Source organism: Mustela lutreola, chromosome 5 (assembly GCF_030435805.1).
Source record: "Mustela lutreola isolate mMusLut2 chromosome 5, mMusLut2.pri, whole genome shotgun sequence".
In the NCBI taxonomy this organism is placed as follows: domain Eukaryota; kingdom Metazoa; phylum Chordata; class Mammalia; order Carnivora; family Mustelidae; genus Mustela; species Mustela lutreola.
The window spans coordinates 45,842,069-45,864,100 of NC_081294.1; the positions used below are offsets into that span (position 1 = coordinate 45,842,069).

The 22,032-nt window shown below is 45.6% G+C and overlaps 1 protein-coding gene and 1 long non-coding RNA gene across 3 annotated transcripts in view; one reads left to right on the top strand and one right to left on the bottom strand.

Annotated features, from left to right (window-relative positions):
• GALNT10 (polypeptide N-acetylgalactosaminyltransferase 10) overlaps window positions 1-12,677 on the top strand; it is a 214,027-nt gene extending 201,350 nt beyond the window's left edge. The window contains exons 11-13 of one of the 2 annotated variants that reach the window (XR_009353811.1): window positions 8,009-8,158; window positions 8,691-10,041; window positions 10,690-12,677. Coding sequence is in view for 1 of the 2 variants with exons in the window: in XM_059174109.1 (XP_059030092.1) it covers window positions 8,009-8,158; window positions 8,691-8,849 (309 nt within the window). In the remaining variant the exon portion in view is untranslated. Of the gene's footprint in view, window positions 1-8,008; window positions 8,159-8,690 lie in introns of both variants that reach the window. The other variant, XM_059174109.1, reaches the window with a different exon arrangement.
• Window positions 12,678-14,345: 1,668 nt separating this feature from the next.
• LOC131831814 (uncharacterized) lies at window positions 14,346-21,590 on the bottom strand. The gene is made up of 4 exons (XR_009353812.1): window positions 21,085-21,590; window positions 20,605-20,750; window positions 17,961-18,051; window positions 14,346-15,112 (listed from the first exon to the last, which is right to left on the bottom strand). It is a non-coding gene; the product is annotated as an uncharacterized LOC131831814 (long non-coding RNA).
• Between the last annotated feature and the right edge of the window lie 442 nt (window positions 21,591-22,032).

Below are 22,032 nucleotides of genomic sequence, written 5' to 3' on the forward strand. Positions count from 1 at the left end.
CCCTCGGAAGTCCTTGTTGCTCTCCCTCCTCCTTTTTGACAACAATTCTATTAGAAGTGTCTCCCCTTCACGGATTCTCCTGAGTTCTCCAAGGCAGCATGTGACTGCTCCCCACACCCACCCCACCTTAGGACCCTAAAAGAGACGAGGAGCAGCCAGGGCCTGGATAGAATGTGCCCAAGTTGCTCAGCCTAGAAGAGCCTCACTGTGTGGCAGAGAGTCCACATAAACGCCTGAGGGGTTCCCACAAACGAGCAACAAAATGGCGCCTGGGGGTGTGGCTGTGCTCACCTCCCCACTCTGAAATGGGAAGCATGGTGGCCCGGTTGCCCCAGTGGGATCTGTATCCCCCAGGGCTCTCAACCACCCTGAGCGAAGAACTGTAGTGAGCCTGTGAAGGGAGAATCGTGAATCTAAAATGCAGCCCCTAAGTTACAGGGGGGCCTGGGAAACAAAACATCAGGAGGCAGGAGCCGCCGGTACCACTCCTTTGCCACCATTGTGTCCGCTGCTGGCCAGGGTGGAGTGGAGCAATAGGGACTGGACTTACCCTCCTACCAGAAACGACTGAAAAACAGACAATATGTGGAAAACTGTTTTCAAGAGAACAGACATCGGCCAGTGGAGGATGGTTATCCTCAAGGGATAGCAAGCAGATAAGGCCTACGGCTGTCCCAGTACTTCCTGGGTGAGGAGAGCACCAGACACAGAGGGAACTTGTGAGATTTACCAAGTTCCCCTTGGACATTTGCTGGAGTACTGAGGGCGCCATGCCCAGTGCTCACACAGGGCCAGAGATGGTGAGCGCTCTCCCCAGCCCTGCTGGAAAACAACAGGATTCTATTTGAGAGACTGACATTGCAATTGAAACCGCCCCTCAAAGAAAAATCCAGGCCCACATGGATTCACTGGTGAATTCAACAAAACAGTTAAAGATATGTTACCAATTCCACAGAAACTTTTCCAGAAAAGGAAGGAATACTTCCCAACTTATTTGGTGAGGCCAGCATTACCTAAATAGCAATAACAAGACTAAGACATGATAAGAAAATTGCAGATCAGTATCCCTCGTGCACATAGATGCAAAAATTCTAAGCAAAATTTTAGAAAATCCTATCCAGCAGTATATAGAAAGGATAATCCACTATGACTAAGTGTAACTTATCCCTGGAATGCATGGTGGGCTTAATTAGAAAATTAGAAAAATCCTGATTTTAGAAAATCAGGACACCTTGGTGGCTCAGTTGGGCTCAGGTCATGATCCCAGGACCCTCGGATCGAGTCCCACATTGGGCTTCTTGCTCTGGAGGGAGCCTGCTTCTCCCTTTGCCACCCTCCCTGCTTGTGATCTCTCTCTCTCTATGACAACTAAATGAATAAAATCATTAAAAAGAAAAGAAAAAGGTAATGAATCAATATATTCATCGTGTTAAGTAAAAAAGAAAAACCAGGGACACCTGGGTGGCTCAGTGGGTTAAGCTTCTAGCCTTCAGCTCAGGTCATGATCTTGGGGTCCTGGGATCAAGCCCCGCATCAGGCTCTCTGCTCAGTGGGGAGCCTGCTCCTCCCCCCCTCCCCCCGCCTTCCTGCCTCTCTGCCTACTTGTGATCTCTGTCAAATCCTTAAAGAGAAAAAAAAAAAGAAAGAAAGAAAAACCATATAATCACCTTTACGCCTTTACCCAGAAAAAACATTTGACAAAATCCAACATTCATTTTTGATAAAAACTCCCAGCAAACCAGGAATAAAGGTAACTCCCTCAACTTGATGAAGATTGTCTAAAAAAAAAAGCCTGCAGCTAACACCATACTTAATGGTGAAAATCTGAATGCTTTCTACCCCTAAGATCAGGAACAAGAAAGGGATTCTGACCTCACCATTTCTGTTTGAACTGTACTAAAAGTTCTACCCTGTGGCTAGAAAAAGGAAAGTCCTACAGGCGGACAAAGAAGGAAAACAATGATTATTTGCAGACTCTGATCATCTTGGTGGAAAATTCAATCGAATCTACGAGAAACTACCAGAACTAATAAATGGACTTATCAAAGTTGTAAGATACAAAAGTCAAGGGACGCCTGGGTGGCTCAGTTGGTTAAGCAGCTGCCTTCAGCTCAGGTCATGATCCCAGCGTCCTGGGATCGAGTCCCATATCGGGCTCCTTGCTCGGCAGGGAGCCTGCTTCTCCCTCTGACTCTGCCTGCCACTCTGTCTGCCTGTGCTTGCTCTCCCTCTCTCTCTCTCTCTGTCAAATAAATAAATAAAATCTTTAAAAAAAAAAAAAAAAAAAAAGATACAAAAGTCAACTTACTGTATATATGAATAATGAAGAATCAGAAATTAAAATTAAAAACAAGCACTTATTAGAACAAAAAAAATATATGAAATCCTCAGGCCTGTCACTGACAAAAGACCTGTACACTGAAAACTACAAAACATTTTTGGTAGAAATGAGAGAAGTCCTAAGTAAGTGGAGATCGTGCCGTGTCCACAGGTTGGACATGAGGCCTTTCCAGACCATTATGCAAATTCATCACAATCCTAACATCTTAGCAGGCTTTTCTTACAGAAAGTGAAAAGCTGATTGTAAAATTCCCATGGAAATGGACAGGACCTAGATAGCCGAAACAACTTGCAAAAAGAACCCCAAAGTTAGGGCACCTGGGTGGCTCAGTGGGTTAAAGCCTCTGCCTTCAGCTAAGGTCATGATCCCAGGGTCCTGGGATGGAGCCCCACATCAGGTTCTCTGCTCCACAGGGAGCCTGTTTCCTCCTCTCTCTCTCTGCCTGCCTCTCTGCCTACTTGTAATCTCTGTCTGTCAAATAAATAAAATCTTTAAAAAAAAAAAAAAAAAAAGAACCCCAAAGTTAAAGGACACACACTGCCTAATTTCAAGATATATAACGGTCAGTAATCAAGAAAGTGCGGTATTGGCATAAAGAAAAATCAATAGAACAGAATCAAGAGACCAAAAATAGACCCACATGCACGTGGACAATCAATTTTTGCCAGTGTTTAAAGGCAGTTCAGTGGAGAAGAGATAGTCTTTTCAACAAATGGTGCTGGAACAATTAGATATTCATAGGCCCCCAAAATTCTTCAATACATACCTTATATTATATGAGAAAAATTAACTCACAATGGTGCATTGACTTAAAACCTAAAACCTTTTAGAAGAAAATGTAGACAAAAGTGTTTGTGACCTTTGCTAAAGCACTCACAAGTTTTGTGAGTTTTATCTTAGATAAAACACCAAAGCACAATCCATAAAAGAGAAACACTGATAAATTGGACTTTTTTAAAAACAAAACAAGGGGCGCTTGGGTGGCTCAGTGGGTTAAGCCTCTGCCTTCAGCTCAGGGTCTGGGATCGAGCCCCACATCAGGTTCTCTGCTCCACAGGGAGCCTGCTTCCCCCTTTCTCTCTGCCTGCCTCTCTGCCTACTTGTGATCTCTCTCTCTCTGTCAAATAAATAAAATCTTTTAAAAAATTAAAATAAAATAAAAATAAAGCAAAGAACTTCTGTTCTTTAAAAGACACTGTTGAGAAAATAGGCAAGGCACAGACTGGAAGGAGATGTTTACAAAACATGTGTCTGATAAAAGACTTGGACCCAGAATACATAAAACTCTCAAAACTCAGTAAGAAAACAATCCGATTGAAAAATGGGTGAAAGATTTGTACAGACAGTTTAACAAAGAATGTATATTAGTGGCAAATAAACACATTAAAAATGCTTAACTCCATTGTAAAAATGGAAATTAAAATTCAGAAGACTGACCATACCAAGAGTTGGCAAGAATGTAGGGGAACTGGAAGAATACACTGCTGCTTGGAATGTAAATGGTACAAGCACTTTCGAAAACAATTTGGCAGTTTCTTAGTTAAACATTCATCTATTTTATGATCCAGCCATACTGCTCTGAGGTATTTGTCCAAGGGAAAAGAAGGTATATGTCTACACAGTGACTTGTACACAAATGTTCATAGCCGCTTTATTTGTAATAACCAAAAACGGAGAGCCACCTAGATGTCTAACAGGTAAAAGGTGTGTATTGCAGTGAAATACTACTTAGCAATGGCAAGGAACAGACTATTCATAAATGCTGTCATAAAAAAATGATGTTGAGTGGAAGAAATCAGACCAAAAAATACATACTGTAGTCCTGGGCTGCAAGGTCAGTTCAACATCCACAAATCAACTAATGTGATAGAATACGTTAATAAAAGAAAGAAGAGGAACCATATGACACTCTCAGTAGATGCTGAAAAAGCATTTGACAAAGTACAGCATCCTTTTTTTTTTTTTTAAAGATTTTATTTATTTGACAGACAGAGATCTCAAATAGGCAGAGAGCTAGGCAGAGAGAGAGAGGAGGAAGCAGGCTCCCTGCCGAGCAGAGAGCCCGATGCCGGGCTCGATCCTAGGACCCTGAGATCATGACCTGAGCCAAAGGCAGAGGCTTAACCCACTGAGCCACCCAGGTGCCCCCAGCATCCTTTCTTTTTTTTTTTTTTTTTTTTTTTAAAGATTTTATTTATTTATTTGTCAGAGAGAGAGCAAGCGAGAGCGAGCACAGGCAGACAGAGTGGAAGGCAGAGTCAGAGGGAGAAGCAGGCTCCCTGCGGAGCAAGGAGCCCGATGTGGGACTCTATCCCAGGACACTGGGATCATGACCTGAGCCGAAGGCAGCTGCTTAACCAACTGAGCCACCCAGGCGTCCCCCCAACATCCTTTCTTGATCAAAGCTCTTCACAGTGTAGGGATAGAGGGTACATACCTCAATATCATCAAAGCCATCTATGAAAAACCCACAGCAAATATCATTCTCAATGGGGAAAAACTGAGAGCTTTTCCTCTGAGGTCAGGAACACAGCAGGGATGTCCACTATCACCACTGCTATTCAACACAGTAATAGAAGTCCTAGTCTTGGCAATCAGACAACAAAAAGAAATTAAAGGCATCCAAATCGGCAAAGAAGAAGTCAAACTCTCACCCTTTGCAGATGATATACTTTATGTGGAAAACCCAAAAGAATCCACCCCAAAACTGCTAGAACTCCTATAGGAATTCAGTAAAGTGTCAGGATATAAAGTCAATGCACAGAAATCAGTTGATTTTCTAACACCAACAAGAAGACAGAAGACAGAGAAATTAAGGAGTCTATCCCATTTATAATTGCACCCAAAACCGTAAGATACCTAGGAATAAATGTAACCAAAGAGGCCAAGAATCTATACTCAGAAAACTATAAAGTACTCATGAAAGAAACTGAGGAAGACACAAAGAAATGGAAAGGCATTCCATGCTTATGGATTGGAAGAACAAATATTGTGAAAATGCCTATGCTACCTAGAGCAATGTACACACTTAATGCAATCCCTATCAAAATACCATCAACTTTTTTCAAAGAAATGGAACAAATAATCCTAAAATTTGTACAGAACCAGAAAAGAACCTGAGTAGCCAGCGGAATGTTGAAAAAGAAAACCAAAGATGGTGGCATCACAATTCTGGACTCCAAGCTCTATTATAAAGCTGTAATCAAGACAGTATGGTACTGGCACAAAAACAGACACATAGATCAGTGGAACAGAATAGAGAGCCCAGAAATTGACCCTCAACTCTATGGTCAACTGATCTTTGACAACGCAGGAAAGAATGTCCAGTGGAAAAAACAGCCTCTTCAACAAATGTTTTGTTGGGAAAATTGGACAGCCACATGCAGAAGAACAAAACTGGACCATTTCCTTACACCACACACAAAAATGGACTCAAAATAGATGAAAGACCTAAATGTGAGAAAGGAATCCATCAAAATCCTTGAGAAAAACACAGGCAGCAACCTCTTCGACCTCGGCTGCAACAACTTCTTCCTAGAAACATTGCCAAAGCTGAGGGAAAGCAAGGGCAAAAATGAACTATTGGGACTTCATCAAGATCAAAAGCTTTTGCACAGCAAAGGAAACAGTCAACAAAACCAAAATACAACTGACAGAATGGGAGAAGATATTTGCAAATGACATATCAGATAAAGGGCTAGTATCCAAAATCTATAAAGAATTTATCAAACTCAACACCCAAAGAACAAATAATAATCCAATCAAGAAATGGGCAGAGGAGGGACGCCTGGGTGGCTCAGTTGGTTAAGCGGCTGCCTTCGGCTCAGGTCATGATCCCAGCGTCCTGGGATCGAGTCCCACATCAGGCTCCTTGCTCAGCAGGAAGCCTGCTTCTCCCTCTGCCTCTGCCTGCCACTCTGTCTGCCTGTGCTCACTCTCTCTGACAAAAAAAAAAAAAGAGAAATGGGCAGAGGACATGAACAGACATTTCTGCAAAGAAGACATCCAGATGGCCAACAAACACAAGAAAAAGTGCTCCACATCACTTGGCATCAGGGAAATACAAATCAAAACCACAATGGAACAGCTAAAATTAACAAGTCAAGAAACAACAGATGTTGGTGAGGACGCGAAGAAAGGGGAACACTCCTATACTGTTGGTGAGAATGCTAGCTGATGCAGCCACTCTGGAAAACAGTATGGAGGTTCCTCAAAAAGCTGAAAATAGTGTTACCCTATGACCCAGCATTCACACTACTGGGTATTATTTACCCTGAAGATACAAATATAGTGATCCAAAGGGGCACATGCACCCAAATGTTTATAGCAGCAATGTCCACAATAGCCAAACTATGGAAAGAACCTAGATGTCCATCAACAGATGAATGGATAAAGACAATGTGGTATATATATATATATATATATATATATATAGAGAGAGAGAGAGAGAGAGAATATATATATTATATATATACTCTTTATATAATATATACTCTCTCTCTCTCTCTCTCTCTCTATATATATATATATATATATATATATATACACACAATGGAATGTTATACAGCCATCAAAAATTGAAATCTTGCCTTTTGCAGCAATGTGGATGGAACTGGAGGGTATTATGCTAAGCGAAATAAGTCAGTCAGAGAAAGACCCTTATAATATGATCTCACTGATGTGAGGAATTTGAGAAACAAGACAGAGGATCATAGGGGAAGGGAAGGAAAAATCAAGACAAAACCAGAGAGGGAGATAAACCATAAGAGACTTTTAATCTCAGGAAGCAAACTGAGGATTGCTGTAATGGAGGTGGATAGGAGGGATGGGGTGGCTGTGTTGCTGTATGGTGGACACTGGGGACAGTATGTGCTATGGTGAATGCTATGAATTGTGTAAGACTGATGTATCACAGACCTTTACCCCAAAACAAATAATACCTTATATTATATACAAATACCTTATAATCTAAAAATATATATACCTTAGGATTCCTTTTATTTAAAATTCTAGAACTTGCAAACTTATCTTTATTGATGGAAAACAGAGGAGTGGTTGCCCAGAGGCATGGGGAATGAGGAGGGACAGGAGAAAGAGACCACAGAGGAAGTGAGGATACTTCAGGGGTGATGGATATATTCATGACCTCTATGATGGTGGTGGTTTCACAGCTGTAAACAAGTCAGATTTATCAAATTGTGCATTTCCAGTGTGTGCAATCGATGGTATGCCAGCTAGTCTTCAGTAAAGCTGCTGGCAGGGGGGAAGTGCTTCTCAGCCAAATGCAATATGTGAACCTGGTTTGGATCCTGATTTAAACTGTGAAAAGAAACTTACAAGGCTAGAGCACTTGACCTCTAGCTACTTGATGACATTGAGGACTTTGTGGTAACTTTTTATTTCCATAACGGCACCTTGGTAAAATCTTTACACCGGACATGTTGTGAGGTCTGTTATTTGCTTCAGAATAGTGTCGGGGTGGGGGGTCATAGAGGGGTTAAACTGTAACAAGATCCGCTGTGAGTGGTAACTGTTGAAGCTGGGTGACTGGAACAGGCGTGGTCAATACTGTTTTCTGGATCTCTGTGTTTAACGTTTTCCATCACTCCAAAAAAGAGAAAGTCCCCTGGTTTTGCTGTCCCTGTGATGATGTCCCTGTATATTCAGGTGTTCACCTTCACCTGGAGAGAGGACATCCGGCCCGGAGATCCCCAGCACACCAAGAAGTTCTGCTTTGACGCCATCTCCAACACGAGCCCAGTCACCCTGTATGACTGCCACAGCATGAAGGGCAACCAGCTGTGGAAGTACCGCAAAGTAAGGCAGTCTATGTGGGCAACCGGCTTGATTTTTAAAAAGACAAGCAGATAGGGGCACCTGGGTGGCTCAGTGGGTTAAAAAGACAAGCAGATAAACACTCCATGCCTCCATCCTACTCCCCCACAGAGCCCACTCCCTCACATATTTGTAGCACAAACCCACCATGCCCGACTTCTCAGTCATTCGAGAGAAGCCAGGAATCCAGATTTTTATGTGGAATCTTTAGGACCTTAAATGTTGGCAACCGAGTCCACTAAAAAACACACACAAACCAAAGACACCATGAAAACCAGTGAAACTGGGCCAGAGACAAGCAGACTTAGGGCCAGGCCAAAAGTGGGCCACTTCTCTTCTACCTGCATCCCTCCCTGCCCGGGCTCAGGCAGCAGGCCCAGGGCAGGCACGGGAGGGCCAGGCAGGTGGGCGATTTGCAGGCCAGTGCCGGGGCTCGAGTCTGCTTTGTGGTACGGCTGCTGCTGCCGCTCCTTGTCCCCAGCACCGCCTGGCTGATTGCCTCCCTCTTTCCTAGGACAAGACCCTGTACCACCCCGTCAGCGGCAGTTGCATGGACTGCAGTGAAAGTGACCACCGGATCTTCATGAACACCTGTAACCCCTCTTCTCTCACCCAGCAGTGGCTGTTTGAACACACCAACTCGACTGTCTTGGAAGAATTCAACAGGAACTGAGCCCTCACGTCTCCTCAGCAGGCCTGGCAGAGTCGTCCCTGGTCCCGCTGCAGCCTTCCCCTCCCGAGGGGGGCCGGGCTTCCGTGGGCACCGTGATGTGAGAGGTGCTGGCCAGCCGGTCCAGGGCGCAGAGGGCTCTTAAAGCTGGCGCAAGGTGTCCGCCTGGTCCCTAAAGCCCAGGGGTGGAAGTGGGGTGGAGAACAGACCCCCACAGGAGCCCCCACAGAGAGCAGTGCCTGCTTTAACCCCTGATGGCATCATGGAAATCCCAGAGGGCTTTTCAGCTTTGTTCTCGCGGGCCCTTGAGCATTATGTGGGAGGAATGCCAGGGCAGCCCTAGGCCACCCCACAGTGGGTCCCACAAGGTTGCCTAGCCGTCGGATGGCTCATCCGGGACAGTCCTCCAGAAAAGGGGCATCTTCTGCCTGTCTGGGCAGCTTGTAGCACCAGTGTCCTCATCTACCCCAGGAAGGGAGAAAGGAGGTTTTTCTGGGGGCCGCCAGTGCCAGACATTCAGTATCTTGCCTGTCGCGGGCCACTGCCATTACCGGCTTTGTCACAGCCCCAAGTGATGAAATCGAAGGCCTCACCTAGACTGTCACAGTGTTTAATACTGAGCACTGGCCAACTGCCAGGCCTGGGGGCAGAAGTGGGACCCCCAGGCATTCCTTTGCCACCACGGACACATGGGCTCTCTCTCCTTGCTCTCTGGGCGCTTGAAATGTCCACAGAGTGCCTGGCAGGCACAGGACAGCTCAGCCACCAGCTTCTCAGAGCTGTGTCACATGGCCTTGAGTCGGTGGAAAGGGCCTAGTGAGAAGACCTCCAAAGTAGATAGGCTGGCGGAATTTCCCTGATCAGTGCTTCCATCTTCCTCTTTCTGTCTTGGGCAATCTCGCGCCTCAAGAGAGGAGCAGACGTGTGAGGTGCTCCCCTCACAACATCTGGAGGCCTCCAGGGCAGACCATGGGCAAGATGCCCAGCCTCTGACCTCATCGCGGCTCTAGTTCTCATATAGAGCTCTAGAATTTTTCAAGAACTCTATCATTAGATCACAACCTAGAATGCTACCCAGGATTCTGGTGTTCTAGCATCAGCATGCACTTCAGGAATGCTGTGACTGGAAAGAGCCAGCCAAGTGTAGTACAGTCAAGGCAGCCCCCCTGCCTACAGACAATCTCTGAAACCCGAGGTTGGTGGTGTTGCGGGGGGTGGGTGACCTATGTCTGTCAGCTCGTACCAGAGACCTTGGTATGACATGGTCCTCAGCGCAGTCCCAAAGCCCTGTGACCCTCCACCACCCTCCCAGCTGCGGTGGAGTAAAGCGCCCAGTGTCCCACAAGCAGATGGACATCTAGGTCCATGCCAGTCCCTCGTGTTTACCTTTTGCTTTGTTAATTATGTGTCAGATTCCCAGAGGGCTCCCAAACTAAGAGAAATCGTTTCTGCAACCAGCCTGCCCCCCACTGATTCAGAAATGGAAATCCCATTCCACAACCTATGGCTTCCACCAGCTAGTCCGGGAAATACTTGAAGTCGGTATTCCAATTAGAGTTGGATCTCTCAAATGTGGCATTTACCGATGAAATGAGACATATATCTGGGAACAGAGCCACAAATCTGCCTTTGAGATGCTGGCTGATCTCAAGGCCATTTTTGTCTGGGGTGGGGGAGGGATCAACTCCCAAACCCCATCACCCCGATTATGCAAAGAGCTGGCTGAGCACCGCTTCCTCCACTTCTGCCCCCCACACAAGCCCTGCGCTGGCCACCTGCCCACAGGAGAAGTGGGCCCTCTGCTCGCAGAAGCTTCCTTGTCGATCCCTCGTGTCTTTTCCAGATGAGTCCCTCTATCTTTCGAAGTGGCCCTCCGTAGGAAGGAGTCCGAAGAGGAGGCCCCTTCCAGGATCTAGGAGAACAGGAGTGTTGCAGTTCAGAGAGCTGAATTAGGGGTCATCCTCAGAAAGCAATGCAGCATCATTAAAATAAAAACTGTGCCTTTTAAAAAGAAGACAAAATGCAAATGTACAGCAAATCCCTAAACTTGAACAATTCCCTAGTGCCTTGCTAGACAAACCTGCAGGGGCAGGATTGGGGGGAGGGGAAACACTGGTGGTGGCGTGTGTATTTTCTGTTGGATGAGTGTTTCAGAACTTCTAATTTCAAGTAGGAGACGTGGGGCCCAGTGCAGGCAGGATCTGAGACGAAGAAGCCCTCAAGGGCCAGACGCTAGAGTTGTTCCTGTTTGTGCCAGGAACACTACAAATTAAAAGGGCAGTAGAACAACTCCTTTAGTCTGTAGCCTGGAAGGGCCTCAGCAGCCCCAGAGAGAGACCCCTGTTCAGAGGCCATGCCTGAAGTCCCCATCCCAGCCCCCAGACAGAGTGCCGAGCACTCCTAGATTCCCAAGTGGTCCCATTCCGAGGGGGTGACTGTCCTTGGCAAGACCAGGACTGCTTGGACAGCAGGAGCAGCAGCCAGCAGGCCACAGCCTTCCTCTTTGCCATCCTTTGGTTCTCTTTCAAGTCTGGTTTGGCCCCCTCAACAAGGGGGGGGGGGTTCCCCCTTAGCAGGTCTTATCCGGAGGTCCTAGGACTTGACAGAGTAATAGGAGAAGGAAAGAGAGACGTTCATGGCTTAGCTGACCAATGGACGGAATACTAAATACTGACCCCTCGTTTTGGCCTCAATTTTGAAGACCACCTGTCTCAAAGATTCCGGTTCCTGCTCGCACTGCCAGCTGTCCCTCCGGAAAGCAGCCAGGAGTCCGCGCAGGTGCTCTCATCTGGGTAATGGGTGAGGAGGGGGGCCCCTTTTCCTCTCTTTATTCTGAGCAGGAGGTCACAAAATGGTGTGGGTGGAGAGTATCTTGACCAGGAGGCCTCCAGAAGCATTTTGCAATGCAGAGAGCATCTTTGGAGATACAAGGCCTTGGGAGGGGGCCAAGTGTGCAGGCACATGTGTGAAAAGCCATCCCACCGTGTGCCTCCGCCTGGAGGTTTCGACTTCCAAAGCCATCTAGGAACTAGGCATCTACCCCCTGAGGAAGAACTAGTTCAGAGGCAGGAGGGGGGGTCCTCCCACAGACCTAGAGGAGAAGGAGCACTTCTTGCTGTAGGGTGCGGCAGACAGGTCCCCAAAGTCCCCATTGTCTTCACTCTGCAAACCTACCTGGTGAATTTCTTTTTCTCCTGAAGAAAGAGATAATATCTTTTAAAATGACTCCATGTTTCTTTCCATGCATCTTCATTTTTCTGTCTCTGGAGTCTCAAAGGCATGGCAAAGCACTTTACGGTAGTGACTGAGAAACTGGATTCCTTGCTTCAGTGATCTTAGCTTGTACAGGTTGGGGGATCTTTTCTAATTCCTGGGAAGCTGTGCACTTTTAATGTTTTCTGGAGATTTTTAAGTGTGGAAGAGGGGCAAAGGGTGCGGTACTACTCTGGAATTGTTTTCTACTTTGTGAAAATCCAAGTCCTATTTCAGTCCAAAGTTGATCTTGAGCCAAGGCCCACTGCCACCTCTGGGGTGGGACCTACATCCCCAGTGGCAAGGCCCCCCTAACACCTGCTGGTCACATGGCTTTGATTCTGCCTTGTCAGATAACAGGGTCGGGCTCCTGCTCTGTTTTGGGCTTGAAGACTGGGATCCCAAAGGGACTCTAGGCAGGGAATATTGGGATGGCACACTGGGTATTCCATACAGAAAGCTCAAGACCACCAACCCCTCTTCTGCCTGGAAAAGTGAGCCTTTGTGAAGAACTGACTTACCGCGTACAATTGTGATTGTGACTGTTGTTGAATAAACCTCCAGACTTTCTGTACCGTGCTATCTGCCTTGTTCTTATCACACACCATCTTCTACCCCATCATTCCCCACATGTTCAGTGAATGTCTGCTCAGTACCCAGGATAATGAACAAGTTCCCAACAGCCATCGATCTAGAGAAGAAGGCAGACCCCCGACAACTAATGAAGATGATTCTAAATGTGAACAGGGCGTTGAAGGATAAGAGACAAGATGTTTGAGAGACTGGAGCGGGGATCAACATTAGGTTGGCTGGTGAGAGAGTGCCTCTCTGTGAGAGCTGGAACACAGAAGGGAGTGGGATCCAAGATGCAGCTCCGGGGGAGAGGGCTCCAGGCAAAGGGAACAGCTAGTACAAAGGCCCTGAGGCAGGAAGGAGTTCCCATGTTGAAGGCACAGAAGGAGGTGAGCTTCCCGGGTTAGGTGGGTAGCCCACACAGGGTCCTACAGACTACAGCCAGGACTTGAAGGTTTCGGATGGACAGAACAACATGAAAGAGTTCATTTCTGATGCTCACCTATCAGCCACAAATTTTTACCTACCAAAACATGGTGATACTTTGCATATTAGATATATGTAATGCCAAGTGATAGAAAGAGCTCTGGCTGGCCTGGCTCTGCAACGGATTGTAAGGTCTTGGGCAAATCCTGCCCCCTATCTAGGCCTCAGTGTTCTGCCATAAAGTTGGGAAGGTTTTGGGTGATGCTTCCAGCTTCAGCTGTGGTTCTGTGGTTGAGACTTGGTGTGGGACTGCTAGGACCAAGGGCGGAAGCTGCCTGCTGGTGCTGTCACCCAGAGCCCACCAGAGGGCGCTGTGGACCCACCCACGGCCTGGAGAAGGCTGATGAACAGGAGCGGGGAAGGTTTTGAGGGGCAGGTTTTGTGTACTGGAACCAGAAGGTCCATATTAACTTAATTTTCTTCTAAAATTGTAATGGCTTCTTTTTATAAAGATTAAATTCCTTTACAAGAAGAAGAGAGAGAGGAGAGAACATTCCATGTGTACAGGCAGCATGTGCAAAGACCCTGTGGGGGGAGCATGACAGGTATGACCGTCAGTGAGGCGGGAGCAGGGTAAGAGAGAAGAGGAAAGAAGGAGGTGGGGAGGGCAGAAGCCACACCCTGCAGGGCCTTGTGGGCCATGTTAAGGAGTCTCTGAGCTTTATTTTTAAAGCAGTGGGAACTCTTAGAGGGTTTTTAACCAGGCCGGGTGAAAGCATCAGATGTGCCGTTGGCTGACATGTATAGCCAGGAATGACTCAAGGTGCTGGGTGCACAGTAGGCGTGGAAATCCAGGACAGCCAGAATCTCAAAATTACTGATTGCTGGGAGGAAAGGTCCTTCCTCACCGGAGCAGGTGGGAAGACGGGGAAATTCAATTTCTCATCCATCTTAGCTCCTTGTTGGGGCTCCTGGCACTGAGTAAGGGCTCAATAAGTAATTGAAGAAGGGACAAATGGGTGAATAATATAGGGCCAGCTTATGCTTTAGGCTATTTTCCTTCCACTCACAGCCCACAGACCTTCTGAGAAAGAGTGCTCCAACCTCTGTGATACGCTAGGTGTTCTTGAGAAATTCCCTTCCACTCCCCAGGCCTCAGATTTCCCACATGACAGTGGGAAGAAGGGGACCAAATTAGATCATGGTCAGCTAGGACTGCCTTGATCCTACAAATCTTACATCTGGTACTTTGCAGTGACACTGATCTCAAGAATTTATTTTCCAAGCTCAGCGAGGGGATGAGAGTGGTGTCCCCTCTCGGTTCTGTTGTTGGTATCTCCCATGCTAGGGCTTCTGGGCTGTTGCTGAAGCGAGTGAGTACAGGATTCAGTATCCAAAGCTTCCTTCCTGCAGCTGCTCACAGCTCTGTCCACCTCTGGCCGAAGGCAGCTGGCTCCCCTTTGTTGCCCCTCAAACGCCTGGGCTGCCTGGCTTGGCGATACCTGGGGACTGCAACGGTATCCCAGGCAGCCCGCAGTTCTCACGTTCTGGTCCCGCTTGCTGCAGACCTGGCAGGGTGATGGCCCTCAGTGTGCTCATGCACACTCACACACACAATGCCATAGAAACAAAGGAAAACCTGGTGAACCCTCAGAAAAGCAGGTTTCTAAGCAACTTGGCAGCTTTTGTTCATGAGCCCCTTGGAATTAAAGTAGCATCTGATCTCCTGCCAGCTCCTGCCTAAGGATGGGAGGAAAGGGAGGACGGTCTGCCTTTGCTGGAGCTGAGCGCTGAGCTCCCCCACCATTGGCCTCTCAGCCTGGGAAGCTGAGGCCTGAATCCTGGGGTTGTCCACATTGTGGGGAAAGTCCCTGTGACAGTTTCTTGACAGCTACAGCTGCAGAATCCCAGGGCTTGGTCATTCAGACGACAAAAGCAAACTGAAATATACACTGTGGGCCCACGGTGGTCCACGCTCTGTGCCGCAGTAGTTGGCCCCAGCTCTGTCCTCAGCCCTGGAAATACAGAGGTGAATAAGGGACAATTGGTGACCTCTTCAGCCTAGTGGCGAAAACAAACAAGGGCCCAGCGACACCTGATTACTGCTGCACTGCTTGTAACTTTACCCTAGGCCTCTAGGAGAAAATGAAAACTTCTTAGCTAGGTCCTAACAGTCCTTCCAGACTAGCTCCTGCCTGCTTCTCCACCACCTCCTCAGCAGGGCTCAGGTCCCCACAGGCCAAGTCTTTGTCACCTCCAGAACCCTGCTGGTCCCACCACTTGGGATATACTTATCCACCTGGCAGCTTCTTTCCACACTTCGAGTCCTAGCTTTTAGCTTAGCTTTCCCCTCCCAAGAAACTTCCAGCCCACCCTGTCAAGAATATACCTCCTCACACATCATTCTCATCATGCTGAGCAGCTATGTAGCCTCCTTCATGGCACTTCTGCTGATACATAACTCATTCCCTTTGTTCACAGTCATTCTGTTCTATTGCATCACTGCAAACACTGAATTCGCAAATACTGAACCACACCCCTGAGGCAAATACAGAGGTGGGCTCCCATGAGCCTCCGCCCACAAGAGCCACATAACCTTGTTTTATGTGTATTTCAGCTTAAAGACACCTTATTTAATGTAGGTCATTATTTGTCAATATTTATGTGCATCCTCCTAGAATCGGCTGAATTACTCCTTAGGAGAAGTTTGCTTGGTGATCTAGCGTTAAAGGAGAATCAGAAAGGGCAAAGGGATCTTCTGCTTTCCCCGGAAGGCACATACACCCCCACTTCCATACATAATTGGTTTCTGAAAATGGGACTAATGTCAAAAGTAAAGAGTCAAACAAAGGCTCTATTTTGTCAACAGGGCACATCTGTTCCTGTGGAATAAAAAGAGTATATCAGTTGCAATTACACCTGTATTTTTTAATACAATCTTTGATGATATATTTCCTGCTTTTCCTACTATACCCCCAATATGGTTATTTTTCTTCACTAATCAAAAAGCATGCATAAGGGGGTGCCTGGCTGACTCAGCCAGTGGAGCACGTGACTCCTGATCTCAGGGTCATGAGTTCAAGTCCCACAATGGGCCTAGAGCTTACTTTTAAAAAAAAAAAAGATGCTTGGGGCGTGTGGATGGCTCAGTTGGTTGAGCATCTCTTGATTTTTTTCTTTCAGGTCATCATCTCAGGGTTGTGAGATAGAGCCCCAAATGTAATAATATATGCATGCAACTAAAATGCTTTAATGGACACTGGTGCTTTAAAATAAACAAACGGGTGCCTGGGTGGTCTCAGTTGTGTCTCTCTGTGTCTGTCAAATAAATAAATAAAATCTTTAAAAAAAAAAAAAACTTTACCCACTTTTTAACTGCCTTGTCTTTTTTATTGTTGAATTATAGGAGTTCATTATATATTCATACAAGTCTCTTATTGTATGTATGACTTGCAAATACTTTCTCCCATTCTGTTGATTGTCTCTTCCTTTTTTTTTTTTAAGATTATTTATTTATTTATTTGACACAGAAAGCACAAGCAGGGAGAGCAGGGGAAGAAGAAGCAGGGTCAGCAGGGAGCCTGACATGGGGCTCCATCCCAAGATCCTGGAATCATGACCTGAGCTGAAGGCAGACATTTAATTAACTGAGCTACCCAGGGGCCCCTCTTCACTTTCTTGATATACACATACTTCTTATCACTACTATTGGTACTTTGATTTTTCCTCCTATAAAATTTTTTAAGGTGAGGTTAAGATACAATAAAATAATCAAGTAGTCTCCCAATTGTTGCCGTGCCGATGGATATGGCGACTGCCTGAGTGAAAACTGAGCACAGCCTCGCCATCTGGCAAGATGATGTCTCCTTCCCTAACCTGCAGAAATCTCAGCTTGGGGACAAGGGGAAGTTTAGGGGCATCAGCATGTAATGGATGAACATTTACTGGGTACGAGACAACGCTGTGCCAAGTACTTCACAAGAACACATTAGATGCTCACAATCACCCCATCAGAGAAGTACTATTATCACACCATTTTACAGATGAAGAAAATGGAGACTCAGGCTTCATGTGAGCTGTCCACGGTCCTACAGCTAGTGAAGTGGCAGAGCCGGAGATCACACCAGGGTCTTTACTCTTGCCCACCACGCCAATGGCTACCATTGGCCCACGGCCGATGCCTGTCAAGTGCCAGAGTCAGGGGAAGCTTTCACAGGTCCTCAGCAAGATGAGGAAATGAAGGACAATATTGCGGGTTTTTCATAAAGCTAAATCTATTCCATTTAAAGGACTGCACTTGGGGCCCCTGGGTGGCTCAGTAGGTTACATGGCTGCCTTTGGCTCAGGTTCTGGGATCGAGCCCCGAGTCAGGTTCCCTGCTCAGTGAGGCATCTGCTTCTCCCTCTGTCCCCTTTCACCCCGCGCATGCCCTCTCTCTCTCTCTCAAGTAAATAAATAAAATCTTTTTAAAAAATAAAAACAGAGGAACCTGGGTGGCTTAGTCATTAAGGGTCTGCCATAGGCTCAGGTCATGATTCCAGAGTCCTGGGATGGAACCTTGCATCTGGCCTCCTGCTTGGGCAGGAAGCCTGCTTCTCCCTCTACCACTCTCCCTGCTTGTGTTGCCAATCTCGCTGTGTCTCTCTCTGTCAAATAAATAAATAAAATCGTTTAAAAAATTAAATAATTAAAATTAAAAATTAAATGACTATCCTTTATCTGAGATTCTTCCAACTTCTTTGGTATTCCATATTTCTTACTAAATAATACCAAAAGATGGTTTTTTATTATTGCAAAAGAAATATAGGCACATTGTAAAATATGCAATAGGAAAAGAGGTTGTAAAAATTAAGTTCTTCTTACCTTTCTTCCCTTGTCCTACAGTTCCCACTGTGGAGGCAGCCACAATGACTAGTTTCTTGTGTTTCCATAAAATATGTATTTGTGTATAAACCTTTTCAGAAAAACAAATGGAATTTATACTCTGCATACTGCTTTGTATCTTTTTTATTATTTAATAAATTTTTTGGTATAGTTGGATATATTTAAAGTGATTTGTTGAGGGGCGCCTGGGTGGCTCAGTGGGTGGAGCATCTGCATTTGGCTCCCGTCATTGGGCTCCCTGCTCTGCAGGGAGTCTGTTTCTCCCTCACCCTCTGCCACTCACCGTGCTTGTGCTCGCTCTCTGTCAAATAAATAAACAAATCTTTTCTGAAAAAATAAAGTGATTCATTGAAAAATGCTTGCTGAGCCTCATTCTTATTAGCCACCAGAACTGGAGAATTAGCGTCATATGCCCTGGAGCTACAACAAACAGGACAGACCCGGTCCTCACCTTCATGGAGCTTAATATTCAAAATGGGGACAATTGCACATTGTGGTGAGTGCTAATAAGAAAAGACACTGAAAGGAGTACAGCAATGGGCAATGGGGGGGGGGGGTTCCTTTTAATCAGGGAAGGCTCTCTGCAGAGGTGACATTTAAATTAAGACTTTAATGGGTACATCAGTTAAGCATCTGACTCGATTTTAGCTCCAGTCATGATCTCAGGGTTGTGAGCTCGAACCCCGCATCAGGTTCTGCACCAAGCCTGCTTAAGATTCCCTCTCTCCTCTCTCTCTCTTTCTCTCTCCCCCCCACCTCTGCCCCTCCACCATCTCTCTCCCTCTCTCTAAAAAAAAAATAAACTAAGACTTGAAGGCAGGAGCCAGCTGTGCATCAGGAGGAGCAAGCAGAACCACATTCCAGGTAGAGCTAAATGCAAATGCAAAGACCTCGGGGTAGGGTGGGGTTCAGCTTATTTGAGGAACTTGGGGCAGAATAACAGAGCTGGGCCAGGGCATCTGAGCCAAGAGATAGTAGCTGGAACTGTTAGAATGTGCTGGAAAGCTGGCACCAGGCCTTAAGAATTGTACAGCAAGGTCTGGTTTGTATGGAGGCTCTGTCAGAAGAGAGTGTTTTAGGGACCAGCTCAGAGGCCAGTGATGCATTGTAGGCACAAGATGATAGTGCCCTCCGCTAGTGCTGCTGGCCGTAGGGTATGAAGCAAAGGGGACAGATTCTAAATACCTTTCGGATGGAGAATGTGCTTCGATGATGGGTGGGCTTTGAGTGGGGTGAAAGGCAGGGAGAATCAAGGGGTACAGGCTGCATAGTTAAAATATTCGGGGAACAGAAAAGTTTCTAACTTGTACATCTGGGTATGCGATGCCTCTTGAGCGTCTGAGCAAAGAACTGGATGTTGCTTTCTGCAGCTCAGAAGAGAGGCCTCAGCTAGAACTATAAGGTTGGGGGTTATATACCTGTGATTTTAAATATCTGGAGGTAGATTTGGACATGGAAAAGAATCTTACAGCTACAGACTCAAGTTGCCCATTATAAAACCTAGCTTTTGTCAAAGGCCTTATGTTCAATTGACAAATCTTGTTATTCTATTATAAATCTAGTGATTTTTGTATAAAGATAAGATCACTTTTACTTGTTCTTTGATTATTGTTGAATTAATTCTGAAGTTTTAGTACATTCAGTCCTCCTTAAACATTTCATAGACTTACAGCTTTAATTAATCAAATTCCCTTAGACATTTCAGACTACAATTACAAATTTAATATGCCTAATTTTCTCAAACACTTTAAATGCCCAACAGGACCAACTTGAAAATCTTAAAAGCAAGAGCTTTCTAAGCACTTAAGCAACTGTCGTAAATTAATTACCTAAATTTATAAATGTAGCAAAGCAGATTCTCTTGACTGTTTCAACAATCTCAAATCCTACACAAAGCAGACCAAGAATCACAGAAGCTTCTCTCTATTCATTTCTTCATTATCTGGTGCTCGCTTCGGTAGCAAAGCAGATTCTCTTGACTGTTTCAACAATCTCAAATCCTACACAAAGCAGACCAAGAATCACAGAAGCTTTCTCTATTCATTTCTTCATTATCTGAATATTTATATTTCCTTTCTGGAATTCCGGATTTACTCCCCTAGCAAAGGAATCAGAATTTTTTCCAAATATTGCTATTTGGAACTGAACTACATAATAACATGGGGGAGAACTTACAATAAAATATTCCTGGAAGGAAGACTCTAGGATTGTATATAAGGGGTAGTTAAAAGCATATGCCCCCCCCACTACTCAAAAAATTACACAGAGGTTGGGGTTATCAGTCTGGGTCCAATTAGGAGACAGAAATCACACAGCAATTTGAAAGGAGGAAAATTAATGTGGTTATTAATTATAACAGGGTACTGTAGTAAAAGAGAGTAAAGAGAAATCTCCAGAATACAGAAATAACAGATAAGGAGCAGCCAATACCCGTAGGGCTGAGAAAGAGCACCCAAGGAAATGTCACCTGTCTGTCCTCCTCCCCTGCTCTAGGGGCAATGCCAGAGGAAGCTACTGCTGAGGAAGCTGTGTGTTTTGTAGCAGCCTGGCGCTGGATGCAAGTGGGGAATTGAAAAAAAAAAATGTAAGGGTGAAATATATGTGGGAAATGTAGAGCACTCACCTATACAGGTCAACTTTGGAACCAACATCACACGCTGACTTGTACGGATACCCAGCTGTTTTTTGTATATGTATCTGAGCTCCTCTACTAGAAGATGCTCTCTTTTAGGGCAGCGATTATGTTCTATCCTTCTCCTGTGGCCAACCCTGAAAGGAGTGTACATAATATGCTCGATAATTTGCTTCTGAATGTATGAACTCTGAGTGAGAAATTTTATTAAACTGTGCCCTTTTTTACATTAATTTTCACTCTATTCTTCCTACTACAAAAGCAGTAAATGCTTGTTGGGGAAAATGCAAAGTAGACCAAAAGGAGAAAAATATCAGCCATATTTCCGCTACCCACAAATAATTACTATTAGTACTTCGGTGTACATTTGATACACAAATAGTTGCTTTGTTCCCCCCCCCTTTTTTTTAAACTAAGATGTACACACATCATATCCCATATGCAATTTTATATCCTGCATTTTTAACTTACCATGAATAGAGCACTTCTCCAACTCATCAATTCTTTGTTGAAGAGTAAATGATGAATTATTATATATAGAAAAAATTTACATTGATGTTGAAACTACCTTAAATGTGGAAAACATCACAAAATATCTCATTCTGAAGATGTTAGTTTACTTAACCACTTCTCTCGTGGAACTTGAGGTTCTTTTTCAATTTTCCTGTTATACTCCTACAACGGACATCATTGTTTTATTTTTTCTCTGGTAGGCCAATTTCCTAAAATGGTTATCCCACATGTGAAATTACTAGGCTAGAGCGTACAAATATGGTTAAAGTTACTGAAGAAATTTTAAGATCACAGGGCATCTGCTTAAGAACATGGAAACTGGTGGTTTTCCCTCTTTCATCAGGACGCAAACAAGAAGCCTCTTCAACGCCAAGCCAGCTAGTACTACCAAAATAGGTACACCTGCACACCTAACATTCGCCCCTCCGTACCGCCTCTCCACCCTTCCCCCATCTCCCCCCCCCACCCCCGTCAATGCTACCCATCCCTAAATGATTGCATGACAGCGTGACCCTGGTCTAGTCCCTACGACGGGCCACAGGCCCTCATTTGTGACTCAACCGTGGCCTAACTGGGGTGCTAGACTAGAAGATTTCCCCAAGGCCTTTTAAAGTGTGTGTGATGCCCTGGCGCCGAACCCCAAGCTCAGAGTGTTGGTAGGGCACGGTCACCTTGCAGGCAGACCAGAAGGCTGAAATAGAAGCTACGGCTTACAGAGCTCCAGCGAGGGACTCCGCACACCGCAAGCCCTTCCCTATGCGGAGATTGGCCCTTGATCCTCCACCCCCAACCTTTTCTCCGAGTGCTCCGCAGCCCCTCCTCTTCCCCGCGGTTCACCGAGTCCACCCTCTAGACCCTATAATGACTTCCGATTCTTCCCAGCCGAGGGGTCACCCAAGCCCCCTA